Source organism: Ovis aries, chromosome 13 (assembly GCF_016772045.2).
Source record: "Ovis aries strain OAR_USU_Benz2616 breed Rambouillet chromosome 13, ARS-UI_Ramb_v3.0, whole genome shotgun sequence".
NCBI classification, from domain to species: Eukaryota; Metazoa; Chordata; class Mammalia; order Artiodactyla; family Bovidae; genus Ovis; species Ovis aries.
The window spans coordinates 46,855,586-46,872,890 of NC_056066.1; the positions used below are offsets into that span (position 1 = coordinate 46,855,586).

Sequence of the window (17,305 nt, forward strand, 5' to 3'; positions counted from 1 at the left end):
ATTTTTTACAATGCAAAGCTTAAAATTTTTAAACAGTTAATGGCATTACATTTTCATTCTTTTATTGATTCTTGAGTTTGAGTCCTATTTTAAAACTCTTTCCCTACTCAAGTTATAAAGGAATTCACCCTGGTTTTATTCTAATAGTTATATGGTTTCACATTTCTTGCATTTGGATTTCTAATCCATTTTGAGTTGATTCAAAGAAAACTCTTAACTAAAGGCAAGTCTAACGTTTATCTTCATGTCCATGATATTCTGGTCTTATATGTAAATATCAAAAGTATGTGAATTAGCTCAGCTAACACTTTCAGTTAGACACACTCCTGGGGGACCTCAACAGAAACCAGTCAACTGGCTATTCTCCCAGCAGGAGGCTTTGTCCAGACAGAGCACAGGAATTTAGGGGGCCTGGCTGGGTCCAATTTTGATAGACTCTTTTTCAAGCATGATAGTATTAACTATTTTAAGTCAAAAGCTTATTACATAACTATCTAGTCAGTCACAGAGAAGCATGAGGGAATTCTTTGATGTGGACAATGCTGTGGTGGTAATTAAGTGACTGTACACATGAATAAAAATTCATCTATGCACAGGAAAAAAGGCAAATTTTACTCTATGTCAATTACCTTCAATAGATTGACTTAAAAAATTTTTTTTGTCTATACAGTGTCTTTCTTGGAGGAGAAATGGGGTGGATGATTCCTTAAAATACTAGTTATGTCAAATAGTTACAAAAAACACAAAATTAAAAAAGAAAAAGAAAAGAGCTTCACTCTGGGTATTTGACGAGAAGCTCTATCTGTGGCTCAGCTGCTCCTGGTGCAGCTTTTGTCAGGCAGTCCACCTGCCTGAAAAGGAAGGATAAATGGGAGAGTCAGTGGGCCATGAGGAAGAGGACGTGCATTTTAGAACACGTGGAAACATAAGGGGTAAGTGAGATGTGACAGTCAAAGAAAAAAAGATTATGGGGAATCTTTATTTATTTATTTTTAATTTTTATTTTTACTTTATATGGGGAATCTTTAACCCCACATATAAGAGGACTTAGTCTCCTAGTCATCTGAAGCATCAGAAATATTAGCAGAGAAACAACATGCTAACTGAAGGGGGAGCCCACTCAGAAAAGCTAGAGTTGAAGGAGTTCACCAGTGGTTGTGTGGCCAAGGAGCACACTCAACCCCTGCCGTGTCATCAAGCACTAGCTGCTCCATTGGAGTTCCAGACTTGGTGCCCCAAGGCAGGTGCACCCTTATCTGCCTCACCTGCACACCCTTCTGAGGGGCCACTAAAATAATAAGCACCAACAGGCAAGAGTGGACAGGTGCCAGATATTATCTTATTTGATGCTTACTAACAACTTTAATACTACTACCATTTTAGAGAGGAGAGAGGGGACTTTGAGACCAGTCAACTAGCCAAAGCCACACAGCTGAGGACTTCCCTGGTGATCCAGGGGTTAAGAATCCACCTTCCAATGCAGAGCATGTGGGTTTGAATCCTGGTTGGGTAACTAAGATCCCACATGCCACAGAGCAACTAAGCCCGCTTGCTGTAACTACAGAAGCGCACCCGCCACAACAAAATATCCTGTGTTCCGAAATGAAGAGCCTGTATGCCGCAACAAAGCCCCAAGGCAGTGAAACAAATAAATGTTTTTAAAAAGCTAGACAGCTGGTAAACAGTGGAATGGGAGTGATGTCACCTCTGAAGCCAAAGCCCCACTACATAGCTGGTGAGGGGAGCCACGCAAAGCTCCCCTCTTTCTCCAAGGTAGTGACCTCCAGTTTTTCACTGATGCCCATGTTTTTAATATACCACCTAAAATTTTTTGAGTTAAATAGTATATATGTATATATATATATATATATATATATTTTTTTTTTTTTACACATGGAGGCAGGAAAAACCTACAACTTGCTATTAAGAACCTACTTAACATGATACACTCACTATCATCTATACAGTAATGCTGGCAAAAATGTTCATTTGGAATCAACCGTGCCTTTGGCCCCATCTCCCAGTTTAGAATTGTGGAACAAATCAAATACCACCCCCAGGAACACAATTAGACATATTCAGACCATGGGATGTTCAACAAGACAACTGCCCTGGACTCTTTAAAAAGAGGACCATGTATTTTGATTTTTAAATTCTACCTATAAGTAGAAACATATAATATTTGTCTTCCTCTATCTGACTTATTTACTTAGTATAACATGCTCTAGGTTCATGCATGTTGTCACAAATAGTAAGGTTTCATTCTTTTTTATAGATGAGTAGTATTCCATTGTGTGTATATATATATAAACCACATCTTCATCCATTCATCTATCAATGAACACATAAAAATCAAAATAAATGAACAAACATAACAAAACAAAAATAGATTCATAGATACAGAAAAAACTGGTGATCATTAGAGGTAGAGGGTGGAGGGGATGAGTAAAGATGTGAAGGAGTTAAAGAAGTATAAACTTCCAGTTACAGAATAAATGTCACCTAGGATGCACTATACAGCAGGAGTCAATAAATAAAATAATCACAATTTTATAGTCAATAAAAACTGTAATAGTTTTGTATGGTGACAAATGGTAACTAGACTTATTGTGGCAATCATTTTTTAATGTATAGAAATATCAACTCTGAACTGACACAGTGTTATAGGTCAAACAGACTTCAATTTAAAACAAAAAGGTTGACATCTTCCACTATGATAGTGTATTTCTTTATTTCTTTTTATAGTTCTATTAGTTCTTGATTTCTATATCTTGAGCATTGTTGTTATGTTTATGTATGGTTAGAATTATTACGTATCTTCCTGCCAAATAAAACCTTTAATCATTACGTTAAAAAAAGTGGATCATGTGGAAGAAAAATGTATCAGACCACAGAAACACAACAAATGCACCATACAAACTTAACTGGATCCTGGTTCAGAGAGGTGGCCAGGATAGCCATAACAGATATTTTAGGGACAACTAGGGTAATTAGACATAGATTGAGTATTAGATGATATGACTCAAATTTATCAGGTGCGGTAAATAGTTACACGAGAGACCCTCATCTCTAGGAGAGTATTTAGGAGTGAGCCATCACCATGCTGCCTTCAACTCTCAATTAATTCAAAAAGTTGCATATATACCCCAGCAGAAATACATATACAGAGAAAGAATGTGAGGGAAATCCCAGTCTCCCATACCCCAATCTAAGCACTGCATCTCTCCATTCTTCTAAATATTAACAACAGTTAAGAGTTCAAAGCCTCTGACTTGAGATCTTGAAGTATCCTGGAGCCACCCCCTAGTTAGTGAGCACACAATATGTACCAGCATTGGAACCCAAGGAGGTGAAAAACAGGGGACCTCAGGACAGACAACTCTGTTAGAGGTCAGGCTGCTGTGCTAGCTACTGTCTCAGCCAAAACCCTACCTTTTCTCAGCCAAAGGAAAGTTCTGTGACTCTCCAGCAGGCCTGTTATAGCCAGGAGAGGTTCTCAAGGAGAGGGCCTCTCAGCCTGCAATATTGTCTTTTTCTGGAAAGCTGACAGAAAGGACTCCAAGAGGAACCTAGAACAAAAGACTGGATGTGGTCCCCAAACACAGCACCTGCACACCTTAGGGAAGGTCAGAAATGGTCAGCATGATGTGCAAAGGGCAGAGTCCATCCCAGAGGGCTCTCCTTCATCCCCAGCTATGCACTAACACCTGCAGTCAAGGGCAGGGACTCTGGGAAGCTCAGAGCTGCTAGCCAGGCTTGGTCTCTGATGGAAAAGACAATGGCAGCCAAAGTGATGCAATGACTGAGTCCTCCCCAAAGCCAGGGAGGCATGGCTGCTGCGGGCTGGTTAACACCTGGGTTGGGAGACTCTGACTCTTGCCCCCACTCATAGGATTTTAAAGGCTTTGCACTAATTCCTACAAAGACCTCAAGGGGGAAGGCGGATTGAAATCAACCAGAATGAGAACTGCTGAAACCTTACTCAAGGGCACTGAGCAATAAAGACCTTGTTAAAAGCCAAGTGCAGGGGACCAAAGTCAAAGGAAAGAAGGAAGAAGGAAAAGGCTGGATGGAAGGAAGGGGATGAAAGAAGCAGCTGTAACAGAAACATCCCATCCCCAACAGGCAGAGGCTCTGGGAAGCACTGAAGCCATAGAAGTCACACAACTGGGGCTGAGACACATGATCTCCATTCCAAAACAAGTCATGATCTCTGGAGGAAAGGAAACCATGTTCATGCCAGGGGAGACGTTCAGGGAAGGAAGGAGGGTCTGCAGCACGTGCTGCATCAGACACATTTTCTGTGGCCTTAGCCAGCCCAGCTCATGGAAAACAGACCTCCAAAGGAGTATTTTTGACATAGTATCATAGAGCTGGCACTGCAAGCTCATGGTTCAGGTTTGTAAAGGCACACCTCTGTTTCACTCTCACTTTTTCCGTATCACTGTTGGTTATTTTTATGCAATGAAACAACTTTCCAGAAACAGCAGGCCACTCTTCAGCACACCCATGTGAAATGTGGAGCAAGGATGACCTGGCCAGAGCCCAGAGAATGGAAATGGTTACACTTCCTTCCCCTGCTCTAGACCTGCAATTATGGTTTTGGCTTCCTCACAATAAAGGCCATCACTAGTCTCTAGGTCCCATATACCCATGACATTCAGTGCAGGGGGGTTCTGGGTACTACACGGGAGTCAGGCAAACACACAAAACAGACAGAACTCAGACACACACGGCAAACCACTCAGTTAGAAAAGTCTGAAAATCTGCCCTAGAAATGACAATAGCTGAACATGAAAACCTTTTTCTTCTGCAGCTCTCCACCTAAGGAAATGAGTGTGAACTGCTAACACCAACAAACATGCAGAGGCCACCTGCAATCCTTAAGGCTGTGATACTGGGAATAAATTCCACTCTTGGCCACGTCAGCCTTTCTTTTGCGCTGTCCCACCCTTGTATTTCCAACGCCCCAACTGCTTTATCTGTTTGTTTGATTCTCTTGTGATCAGAAAGTAAATGCACAAGTCTGTAAACATGACAATTTAAAATCGACGATGAGGGTCTATGTCAGTAAGCAGCAGAATTAGGTTTTCTATATTATTCATACTCTTGTCACTTTTCAAATGTATTTTAGAAAGAAGCATATAATATAATAATCTACAAACACACAATGACGGCAAATGTCATCCACAGGACACCTTAGGAAGAGCCTCCTATTATTTTTACAAAAGCAAACTGGGAGCTGGAGAGGTCTTCTGTCCAGAGTTATAACACTGCATAGGTCTCTCTAACTCCTCGTATGCACTCATTTTACTCCCCCATGTGCGAACAGCAAAGAAACCATCATTTGCCATGTGGCAAGAGCTAGCGCTTTATTGGGAACTGTAGATTCTGACTGTCCATGGGATTACAGTTTTATCATTACAATGGTCAACAACTTGATTTTAACCAACACTGGCAGTGCTGCTGCTCTGACTCTGCTGAATAGACATCCCTGGAATAGACTCAGGGATGCTTAACCCTGACCCGTTCTGAGTACAAGTACTGGGTGTCTGAGTACCAGGGGTGGGTCCCCACTCTACTGAGGTCTGAGTGTCAACCTTGGTCTGCTGAAAATACTAGGGGAGTGTGGTATGTGGCCATTCTTGAGATCTCTGCTCTTCTTTTACAAAAGCCACAGGAGACCTGGGGGCAAGAATCTGAGAGGTGATTCAGCTGGAAGGGGTAGCCCTGCCTCTTCAGGCACAGTGAAACAAGGGGAAGTTGGGAAAAGAGGAGTTAAGAGTTTTAACAGAAAAGGGTGAAGGACAGGGAGATGCAGGGGCGGGGGGGAGATGAGATACTGCAAACAAACAGGGGACATGGGATACAGCAAACAAACAACCTCAGAGGTGGTGACCAATTAAGTAGGGAGGGAAATGCCTCTCATACACCTCATCATCTGGGCTTGCCTTCACACAGCAGGCCCTCAAATATATGCTGGACAAAACTTAAAAGAATGTATCAACAACAGCTTGTGGCTTTGAGGAGTTGGAAACCAAGCTACTAAGTGCCTTCTCACTTTTTCCCTACTAGATGGGAACTTCGAGGCAAGGATCCCAGGCAAGAAAAAGGTGCTGCTGTGTTAGCACAAAGAGGGAAGTAGAGTCAGGTGTAGCCTTCCTGATATGAGACCAGGGCAGAGCTGTACCTGGTACCTGCCATACCACAGTAAACACGTCTTTCATTTCCTCTTCAAGTCAACCAACAATTCTCAACTAGAGACACTGCCTAAATTTATAGATGATTTGTGCTACAAGTTCTCTGATGAGCTAGCTGTTTAGAAAACAAGTATTTCCCCAGAGAACCAGTTCCCCATGTACAAGGTAAGGCCCTTGAGTCAGCCAATAAAAACTTTCTAAACCACCCTGGCTTTGAAACACAAAATCTTGAATGCTATAACAAAAGAATGAAAGATACTGTCAGCCAAGTTTAACTACCTGAGCACTAAAAAATTTAATCAAGTCCTCTCTGGAGTGTCCAAATACATCTCCTTCCCCTAACAGGTCAGTAACACGCTGCCTCTCCCTCAGGGGTCCCCTAAGATGACCCTCCTGTCTGAGGTAAGGGATCTGCTCAGCATGGTGGCTTCAGGCAGTCCTGCAGGAGCTGGGGATTTGAGAACCCCAGGAGCTGGCCAGCCCTTTCAGCCTTCCTTCCGTCATCAGACCTGCTATGGAGCTGTCATAGTCCTTATGAGGACATTGCTTAAGCTGCCAACCAGAATGCCCTAACACTGTCCTTCCCATATTCTCCTGTCCCCTGTAAGTGAAGGTTGTTCTGAGGATTCTGACTCACTGAATATAGTCCATGATTACCAGGCTGCCTTCATTGCCCTCTGAGTTTGCTCCCACTTCCCTAGCAGGGCCTCTGTGTTTGCTCCCACTTCCCTAGCAGGGAGAGACATAACTTATACATTTACTCTGCTGTCCTTGCCCTGAGGTTAGTCCTGTGGCCACAGGCTCCACCCCTTGGGCAACATCCTAGGGTAAAGGAAAAGGCTGAATGTGAAGAGGGTGGAAGAAGGGGACGGGAGGGGACAAAGCAAGACTGCAGGAGAAGGTAAAAGAAGACAGTTCTTTTCCTTCCTATGCCAGCTCCATATCCATGTAAGCTGGGGCCTGGGGATGCAAAGTGCACTTTGCACTTTGAGGAAACACAATTCAGCAAGAAAAGACACAAACAAAAAAGGACAAAGTGGAATAAGAGTCACACTAGAAGAACATACACAAGACGCATGTGTGGGAATTCAGAGAGAACAACGGAGGCACTGGGAAGTCAAGGGTGCTTCAGAGAGAAGAGGAACAAGCCAAGACTGGAAGGCTGCATGGGAGCACAAGCACAGGGAAGACAGCACAGTGGGCTTGAGGAGGAGCTCATTTCTTGGGGAGTGCACGGAAGGAGACTGCAGGGCGCAGGGACATACCTGGAAGGGCGGTGGGACAGAGAACAAGGAGACGCCCACAGGGTGGGCACATCCCAGTTTTTAAACAGGGAGTAGGGCTGTAGCCTCCTAGCACCCAGGAAGATGCAAACATTGAAAAAATGACACCAGGGTGGCACACAGAGCGGGGCAGAGAGTAGCCTTGGAGGCAGGGAAACCAACTGGAAACCTAGCAGAACACAGTCCAGGTCTGAACTTCAGGAATTGGGGGAAGTGACAGAGTACTAGAGGGAACACTTGCCCTGCCAGCTGGTGGGATGGAAGGAGCTGAGTTCCAGCCTGCACAACTGGTCAGGAAGTGGTGCCACCCACCTAGAGAAGAAACACAACAGAGCTGGGGAGAGGCAAGGCAAATGCCAGTAGGCCACGCTTCCCCATACTCCAGTCAGTCCTTCCAAACAGCCCTAGGTGAATGTGCACAACGCCTCACGGGCACGTCAGCATTCCCAATTTAGTGCCCCAATCTCACCTGCATCCAAAAGTAGTCTGCAGCAAAGTCGTGATTCCCACGCAGAAGAAAATGGTCCCAATGAGCTGGCTGGTGGCCCACTGGTCATATCCCACACACATGGCGTCGGCCAGCAGAAAGGGCACTGCAATGGTGCCGCTAAAACATGTCAGATAATGCTGCGGGGACAGTGAGACAGAGGGGAGAAGTTAATCTTTTTTTGTATTTTGTCTGATTTTACCCTAACTTTGCCCACTCCCCTATTGTTTTTAAAAAGTAGCACACATGAACTTGTTTTTTTAGGTACACACTCATCATATGCAAAATTGTTTTTTTCTCCCTAGCATTTCTCCTACTACATTTTCTTGTCTTCTAACTGACCGGTATTATTACTTATTACGTGAAGCAATCTGGGCCAGCACAAAGGAAACGCAATACAAATACCAGTAATGTTTTATATATAGAATTTTTACTGAGAATTTTTGTTTTTTTAACTGCTTTTCAGCACCAATTGCTAAAACCATAGATCTTTCCCCTCTAACCTGTTAACATGAATTGTGTGGCACTGAACCATTCTTGAAACAAACCCTAGTCAGTCATGTTAGATTTTGATTTGCCAATATTTTATGTAGAATTTTACAATTATGTTTTGAGATAATTCATCCTTTTTTAAAACTTCTTTTAGGTCTGGGGATTAGAGTTACAAGCTTCACTGCACAAGGGATTTTCCATCTTTTCCTGTGATCTGGCATTATTTAACAGTAATCAGGGAAGCACTAAGCTCAATCACCTCTGATACGTAGATGACACCACCCTTATGGCAGAAAGTGAAGAGGAGCTAAAAAGCCTCTTGATGAAAGAGGACAGTGAAAAAGTTGGCTTAAAGCTCAACATTCAGAAAAAAAGATCATGGCATCCGGTCCCATCACTTCATGGGAAACAGACAGGGAAACAGTGTCAGACTTTATTTTGGGGGGCTCCAAAATCACTGCAGATGGTGATTGCAGCCATGAAATTAAAAGATGCTTACTCCTTGGAAGGAAAGTTGTGACCAACCTAGATAGCATATTCAAAAGCAGAGACATTATTTTGCCAACAAAGGTCTGTCTAGTCAAGGCTATGATTTTTCCAGTGGTCATGAATGGATGTGAGAGTTGGACTGTGAAGAAGGCTGAGTGCTGAAGAATTGATGCTTTTGAACTGTGGTGTTGGAGAAGACTCTTGAGAGTCCCTTGGACTGCCAGGAGATCCAACCAGTCCATTCTGAAGGAGATCAGCCCTGAGATTTCCTTGGAGGGAATGATGCTGAAGCTGAAACTCCAATACTTTGGCCACCTCATGTGAAGAGTTGACTCACTGGAAAAGACTCTGATGCTGGGAGGGATTGGGGGCAGGAGGAGAAGGGCACGACAGTGGATGAGATGGCTGGATGGCATCACTGACTCAATGGACATGAGTCTGAGTGAACTCCGGGAGTTGGTGATGGACAGGGAGGCCTGGCGTGCTGTGATTCATGGGGTCGCAAAGAGTGGGACACGACTGAGCGACTGAACTGAACTGAGGCTCACACAGCAGCTGTGGGAATCATCCAGAAAGAGCCGATCCCACTCCTCCTTTAGGACCCCTCCCCCATTCCCTACAGCCGGGCAGGACATTTCAGCTCTCACTGCTCACATCCCTTCCTCCCAGAGGCCTGCCTGTTCAGTTCTTACTTCTGTTCTGCAAATTTCCTCTTTTCTTCCTAACAGTTCCCCATCCCTGCTCATTCTGCAAATTTCCTCTTTTCTTCCTTACAGTTCCCCATCTCTGCTCATTTTTGCCAAAATACGCTGCTTGCAGCCCAAAATGATCAACTGTGTAACACTAACAGGTGTTTCGTGAAGGGGACAGAACATTCCCATCAGGACTTCCCAGAGCTGCTCACAAGATTGCACTGTCAAGAAGGGAATGATGTATACAGGGTGTCCCAATCTTATCTGAAAGGGAAGACTACTACTAGACACATCTATAAACACTTCAAAAAATGAGCTTCCTGAACCTCATTTGAGACATTCAGCCCTAGGGAAATTATGTGCCCAACCAGTCAGGTCCTTTGGTTACGACTTCTTTATTAGAATGCCTTTCTGTCCAGGTTGGCAACTGTTTTAATACCTAAGATTGGGGAAGGGCCTGGAAATTGAACCAAAGTATCAGCTGTCAGCAGGTACAGTCCACCTCCAAGTGAATAAACTTGTCTGGGTAATGAGACTCATTTCCTTAGCATGAACTGATCATTCAAACTTGAGAAAGTAAGAATGCAAAGCAAGACCTCAAAACCAAGGCATACACAGACCAGAACTATGTGTCTGGGCAAGGAGCATTCCATATCATCCCCTTTCTCCTAAAGCCCCACTTTGATCATAAGTGGGAAAAGGGAGTGGTGGCTGGGGGGAGAGGGGGGAGCAGATATCAAAGATGCAGAAGTCCTGCACCAGCTTGGGTCACCTCTCGCCCCATCCCTCCTACCCATTCTTTGGCAGCCTCCTTGCTCTGCTCCCACTGGAAATTGCAAGCAGACATTACCAAGGGAAGCCTGCCTTCCTTTAAAAATAAGACTGAAGCCTCCACATTTATGTCCTGACCAACACAGCACTTCTTCTTTTTTTTTTTTAAATTTCCTTTTTTACTGAAGGATAATTGCTTGAAAGAATTCTGTTGTTTTCTGTCAAATCCCAACATGAAACAACCATAAGTATACATGTATCCCCTCCCTTTCGAACCTCCCTCCCATCTCCTGCCCCATCCCACCCCTCTAGATTTATACAGAGCCCCCATTTGAGTTTCCTGAGCCATACAGCAAATTCCCATTGGCTATCTATTTTACATACGGTAATGTAAGTTTCGACGTTACTCTTTCCATACATCTCACCCTCTCCTTCCCTCTCCCCATGTCCGTAAGTCTATTCTGTCTATTTCTTCATTGCTGCCCTGTAAATAAATTCTTCAGTACCATTCTTCTAGATTCCATATATATGTGTTAGAATACGATGTTTATCTTTCTCTTTCTGACTCACTTCACTCTATATAATAGGTTCTAGGTTCATCCACCTCCTCAGAACTGACTCAAATGCATTACTTTTTACGGCAACACAGCACTTCTTAATGTCACCCATATTTCATGGCAGTTGACAGTGACTATGGATTGGTTAACTAGGAATGAGAGACGAACACTAATCCTTCTTATTTCTATTCCTCTACATTCTCTTCCCTCTTCTCCCCCTTTCCATACATCTATGAACTTTTCCCCTTCCTTCCATGTCATTTCTCTTGCTTATTTCCTGAATATTTTCTTTTTTTCCTACCATGGTTAACGTACTCCTCCTGTTTTCTTCCTTTCACTGTTTTGGAATTCATATTAACAATTACCATTCATCATCCTTAAAAGAGTAATTTAAAGCTGTCAATAAGTAAAAAATAAAAATTGAATTTTAAATAATCTAGACAGACAATTTAAGCATCTGCTGGTGGTTACATTCCAAAGGAATCATCTTACCTGCAACCCCAGAAATATGCACAGGTACCAGGGTGGAACATCTTCTATGGTGTAAATCATATCTGATCTCTGGGGGTCTAGACTGCCAGTGCTATCCAAGGTCTCAGCAAGGGAGCTCTGTGAGCAAGGGAGAAAAGAAGTTGTTTAATAACAGCAAGGTCTAAAAATATATATAAATAAATAAAAGCAAGGTCTAAGGTTAACAGCACAGGCTGTTACTGAAAAACAATTTTATAAAGCATGTTAGAATGTCATTCAAAATGAGTCACATACACATCTGTCATACAGCGGTGGGTACTGTTACTCAGGAGTTTCAGGATTCAAATGGGCTCAGTATCCACATCTGCCATCAACCTGGCTATCCCCAAGAGTTCATGCCCACCAGCTATGCTCCAGAGGCTGTACTCCCCAAACAGTGGGGTACCTCTCCAGCATGCAGATAGAGATGACTCCCAAGGAGTGATGAGCACCACAAAAGTAATACCACGACATGAGTGAGGCCATCCTTGGGTGGTAACCTGAATTAAGAAATACTATAAAATGCTAACTACTTTCAATAGCACTAATCTGCCCCTCCTATCCCAACCCATCCCTGCAAGGAAAAAAATTTTTGTACCTAAACACTCTCTTTTATTTATTTGTAAATTTTACTTTTGGCTGTGCTGGGTCTTTGTTGCTATATGTGGGCTTTCTCTAGTTACAGCAAGTGGTGGCTACTCTCGAGTTGCATTGCACAGGCTTCTCATTGCAGTGGCTTCTCTTTTCACAGAGCACGGGGTCTAGAGCATGTGGGTTTCAGTAACTGCAGTGCATGGGCTCAGCAGTTGCAGCACATGGGCTTAGCTGCTCCACGGCATGTGGGATCTTCCTGGACCAGGGATCAAACCCATGTCCTCTTCACTGGCTGGCAGATTCTTAACCACTGGGCCACTAAGGAAGTCCCAGGAAACACCCTTCTTTTAAAACACTTCTGCTCAGACACAAATGTTTGTGAAAAGAGCAAAGGTATACAGATTCTATGATTCAAAGAAACCAACACAATTCTGCAAAACAATTATCCTTTAATTAAAAAATAAATTTTTAAAAAAGAAAAAAAATTTAAAGATGCTAAAAAAAAAGACTAGAAATGTATTTATAGTTGAGGATAACCCCACCAACCTCCATTACTGAAGATTTTTTAAGATGTTGTATTGTATGCTTTATAAACCAGAATCTTTACAGAGACCACAGGTTATACTCCAGACATGGCTGATCAGCTTCAGTGTCACTTCTGAACTCATCCAGTATCTGAGCCAAACTGAAAACTCGGGGGATTCCCCTATATACCCTTAACGTTACCCTGTTTCTAAAACCATACAAATAATTTATCGGAATCCAAGATGTGCTTTTTTTTTTTAAGTTTTTTAATAATAAAGCGCCTAAGAGGAAACAAAATTACAAGATGTGCCACAAAAAAGATAAAGATCAACCTTGGTCACATCTGGCTCAATCTATTCCACTTTCCAATGGATCTGATCCACAAAAAGATTCTGAGAAAGATGCTGACTCCTTGTTTATCACTCCATTTTTCATACACTGGAATTTGAACACACACTGGCCAAATACTCTTGAACAAAGAGTGTTGTATTAGTAACACAATTCACCATCACTTTCGAAAGCCTGAAGTGAAGTGAAGTTGCTCAGTCGTGTCCAACTCTTTGCGACCCCATGGACTGTAGCCTAACAGGCTTCTCTGTCCGTGGGATTTCCCAGGCAAGAATACTGGAGTGGGTCGCCATTTCCTTCTCCAGATCTTCCCGACCCAGGGATTGGACCCGGGTCTCCCGCATTGTAGGCAGACACTTTACCGTCTAAGTCACCAGGGAAGTCCTAAAGGTAAATATCAAAAGTAAACGGACATTTGATCTAATCCAAATGTGAATTGAGTATGACCTTTCTGAAAGAATTTTTGTTCCACTCAAACAATGGATATTGGCAGGTCTGCATTATTAAATGGGTTTAAACATATCATATGTGTCTTTCAAAACTTGTTCATAGGGGTGGCAGAGAAGGTACACATGGTGAGGAACTTGATACGCAGTTGTGTGTGTGCTTAGCTGCTCAGTCATGTCCGACTCTGACCCCATGGACTATAGCCCGCCAGGATCCTCTGTCCGTGGGGATTCGCCAGGCAAGAATACTGGAGTGGGTTGCCATTACCTTCTCCAGAGGATCTGCCCAACCCACGGCTTGAACCTGGGTCTCTTGCATTGCAGGCAGATTCTTTACTACTGAGCTACCAGGGAAGCCATGATATGCAGTGATGCGCAGTAAAGGATTAACTCAGCAGGTCTGGGCTGTCCAAACCCTGCACCTTTGAAAGAAAAGTTTGGTCCTTACCTGACACCTGGAAGATACTTTAATGTTTTTGGAATATCCTTCCTCTTAAGAGTGTATTTGTTTACCTGAATCCTTGAGCCGCCCTTCACAGATTATTCTAACAGTGCAATTGACGATGGGGGCCTTGGGCCACATGGTATCAATTTGACTCCAGAGGGTCTGGCAACACTTCTTGAGTGTCCTCACACATTGCTTTGGGGGAAGCTAAGCACTGCCCACATGACTCATTAGGAAGAGGACAACTGAAAGTTTGCTCAGTGTCTCCTATACCCTGCCCTACATGGTTTTTTAAATTGATTTTAATCTGAACGCTTTTTCTCAAATAAGCTATAACCAGAAGCTTTTCTGAATTCTATGAGTCGGTCTTGTTCAGTCACTAAGTCATGTCCAGCTCTTTTCGACCCCATGGACTTCAATATCTCCCTGAGTTTGCTCAAATTAATGTCCACTGAGTCAGTGTGAGTCATCCAAGCCAATCACTGAACCTGATTTGGGACTCCTAAACCAGTCTTGGACTTCCCTGATGGCTCAGACGGTAAAGCGTCTGTCTACAATGCAGGAGACCCGGGTTCGGGCCCTGGGTTGGGAAGATCCCCTGGAGAAGGAAATGGCAATCCCCTCCAGTTCTACTGCCTAAAAAATCCCATGGACAGAGGAGCCTGGTAGGCCTCAGTCTATGGGGTCGCAAAGAGTCGGACACGACTGAGCGACTTCACTTCACTTCACTTCAAATCAGTCTTGGATATCTCTGAACGAAGCTGACCATTTGCTGATACGATGTAACAATGGACACTGGACTCACTACACAAAGGACAACTCAACACTATCATAGGGCCTACAGGTGGGAGTGTTACTGCTCACCAAGTAACAAAAAGAAATGTCTGAAAACAGGACAGTAACACTACACTTACTAGATTAGTATAATCTGTTACAATAATACTTTAAGCATTATTACTCTAAAGATTCCCAAATGGCTAGTTTTACCTACAAAACACAAGAACAGAACTGAAAAGACTGAATCTGTCCTCTTTATAATCTGGAAGGCTAAGATTAAGATGTGTACACAAACATATATATATATACTGTATACACATGATTTTTCTTAGTAATGAGGGTGGTTCTACAACTCAGTAATGGAACTAATGTAAATGTCCACTGATGATATCAAGAAAAGGCAGGAAATTGTGTGGTCAAGGGGATCAGTGAACCCTGTCAGACAAATGCTACACTGCTCCTCCCAGAGACAGAAGGAGAATGGTCACTGAGGACCATGGTACCACATTCTGTTATCACAGCATGAACAATATGAGCCATTTTAAAACTGCAAAAACAAAAACCTCCAACAGAGAAGTTTCTTTGAAAGATGATTACATTAAGTCAGACAGAGTAGGAGAAATATTGGATGACATCCCTTCTATATGGAATCTAAAAAGAAATGAAAGAAATGAACTCACTAACAAAACAGAAAAGAGACTCAAGACTTATGGTGAGGGTGAGGGGGTGAGGATCGGGGCAAGATGGAAGGAGAGAAAGTTAGGGAGCTTGGGGTGGACATAAACAAACCCTATATTTAAAGTGGATAACCAATAAGGGCCTACTGTATTGCACACGGAACTCTGCTCAGTGTTATATGGCGGCCTGAATGGGAGGGGAGTTTGGGGGAGAATGGACACATGTATATGTATGGCTGAGTCCCTTCACTATTCACCCTATCGTTAACATTGTTAACTGACTATATCCCATTATTTTTGGAATATGTAGAGCATCTATATGAGCTGTGACCCATCTGGGAGAGGGAAAGGTATAAAGAAGTGAGCTGGCTGACCAACAAGAAGCTGAAAAATGTTCTATGCTTGAAGACAGAATAGGGATGGGAAAAAAATGGGATTTAACTCTGCAAACCAATCAGACACCCTGTTGCCTGCTAACTGCTATTCTCCCCCTTCAAGACACAAAAATGTATTATTTGAAGAATACAAATCAGAAATACCTCAGACTGAGGAATACTATGTGTGGTTTTAACCCACAAGCATGAACAGTGAGATCCTTATCTGTTTCCAGAATACCAGAAGCTATAGGAAGAGACTAGAGGACTCCTTTCCAGATGATTTGATCAGCCTCAGAGATAAAACACTACCATCTACAGACCCTACAGTAACAAGATAGCTTTCCCTATTCAGTGGAAAGGCTGAACAGAACATTTTACCCACACACAATGATTCTACAATCATATTTTTTATTGCCTCACATTCCTCCGAAAATAAGAGCCAAATAGAGGAAGCAGGTCCATGTAGTAGAAAGAAAACACATTGGCAGGGGAGAAACCTGTCTCTTCACAAAAGTATTTTGAACCTGGGAGGAAAGAAATGTCATTTTCAAATCTCTAATCAGTAAATTTAAAAAAAAAAAAAGAGTAAAACAGACCTTAGGAACTAAAAACAGGATAGGAAAAAAAATTCAACAAAAGGGTTGAGAGTCCCAAATAACAAAAAGACAAATGTAGATTAAGAACAATTTTTATGGAAGAAAACAGAACACAGGAATCAAAGAAATAAGAAAATTTCTAAGAACTAAAGGATATGCTTGCAAATTAGAAAAATACACCAAGTTCTCAATAAATTAATTAAAAAAAATTCAGCTGTCTTTGAAAACTCAACAAAAGAATCTAATATGTCAAGAAATTTAAGGACAAAGGGGAAATAAAATATGAGTTTTAAGAATTTGGACAGAAGGGGAAAAAAAAGAAAAATCAAAATGGTAGGAGCACAAGAGGGAAGACCACATGAAAAAAGTATAAGAGAAAAAAAGATTAGAGAGAAGTGATAGAGAGGGCAGATAAAGTAGGTCCAAAACAGACACAAATGGAGCCCCCAAGTAAGCAAACCAAAAGAAGAAACTAGAACAAAAAATAAAGATATAATTCAAGACAACATTGCTGAAGTAACAGGAGACTTGAAGCTAAACACTGAAAGTGCCAGGAAAAGCTGACACAGAAGGTCAGCTTCAAAACTTATGATTATTATTACATGATAAGTCAGTAAAGTTACTGAATATAAAAGATAAATAATCCACAGAAAAGGCAAAAAGATCAAGATATTGATTTACAAGGGGGAAAAAAAGACCAGCCTGAGTTCTTCAAAGCCATATTCAATACCAGAAAATGAGAAAAGAGCAAACAATAAGGTATGACTCAATTATTTCCTTAATTTTGTATTACATAATTTTTGAAAACTATAGTGTTAGAAGGAACTTGAAACGCCTGCTCTGTATCTACCCCCAGCTCCAGCTTCAAAATTTATTATCCCTAGATTCTTATTTAATCTATTCCCCATCTCATTCTAACTTTATTGGTGTAAAGGGATGGATTATTTTAAACCAAATCCTCAAAATACATACATTTGCTCAGAAACACATATATGTCTCTTCAGCAGATAAAGACCCTAAAAAGAATGGAAATACCATT

The 17,305-nt window shown here is 42.2% G+C and overlaps 1 protein-coding gene across 2 annotated transcripts in view; it reads right to left on the reverse strand.

Moving 5' to 3' along the window:
- SLC23A2 (solute carrier family 23 member 2) overlaps window positions 1–17,305 on the reverse strand; it is a 138,169-nt gene that overhangs the window by 42,052 nt on the left and 78,812 nt on the right. For both annotated transcript variants that reach the window (XM_027976819.3, XM_012188662.5), the window contains exons 4-5: window positions 11,464–11,580; window positions 7,953–8,110 (exon numbers count right to left, since the gene is read on the reverse strand). In XM_027976819.3, coding sequence (XP_027832620.1) covers window positions 7,953–8,110; window positions 11,464–11,580 — 275 coding nt within the window. The remainder of the gene's footprint in view (window positions 1–7,952; window positions 8,111–11,463; window positions 11,581–17,305) is intronic.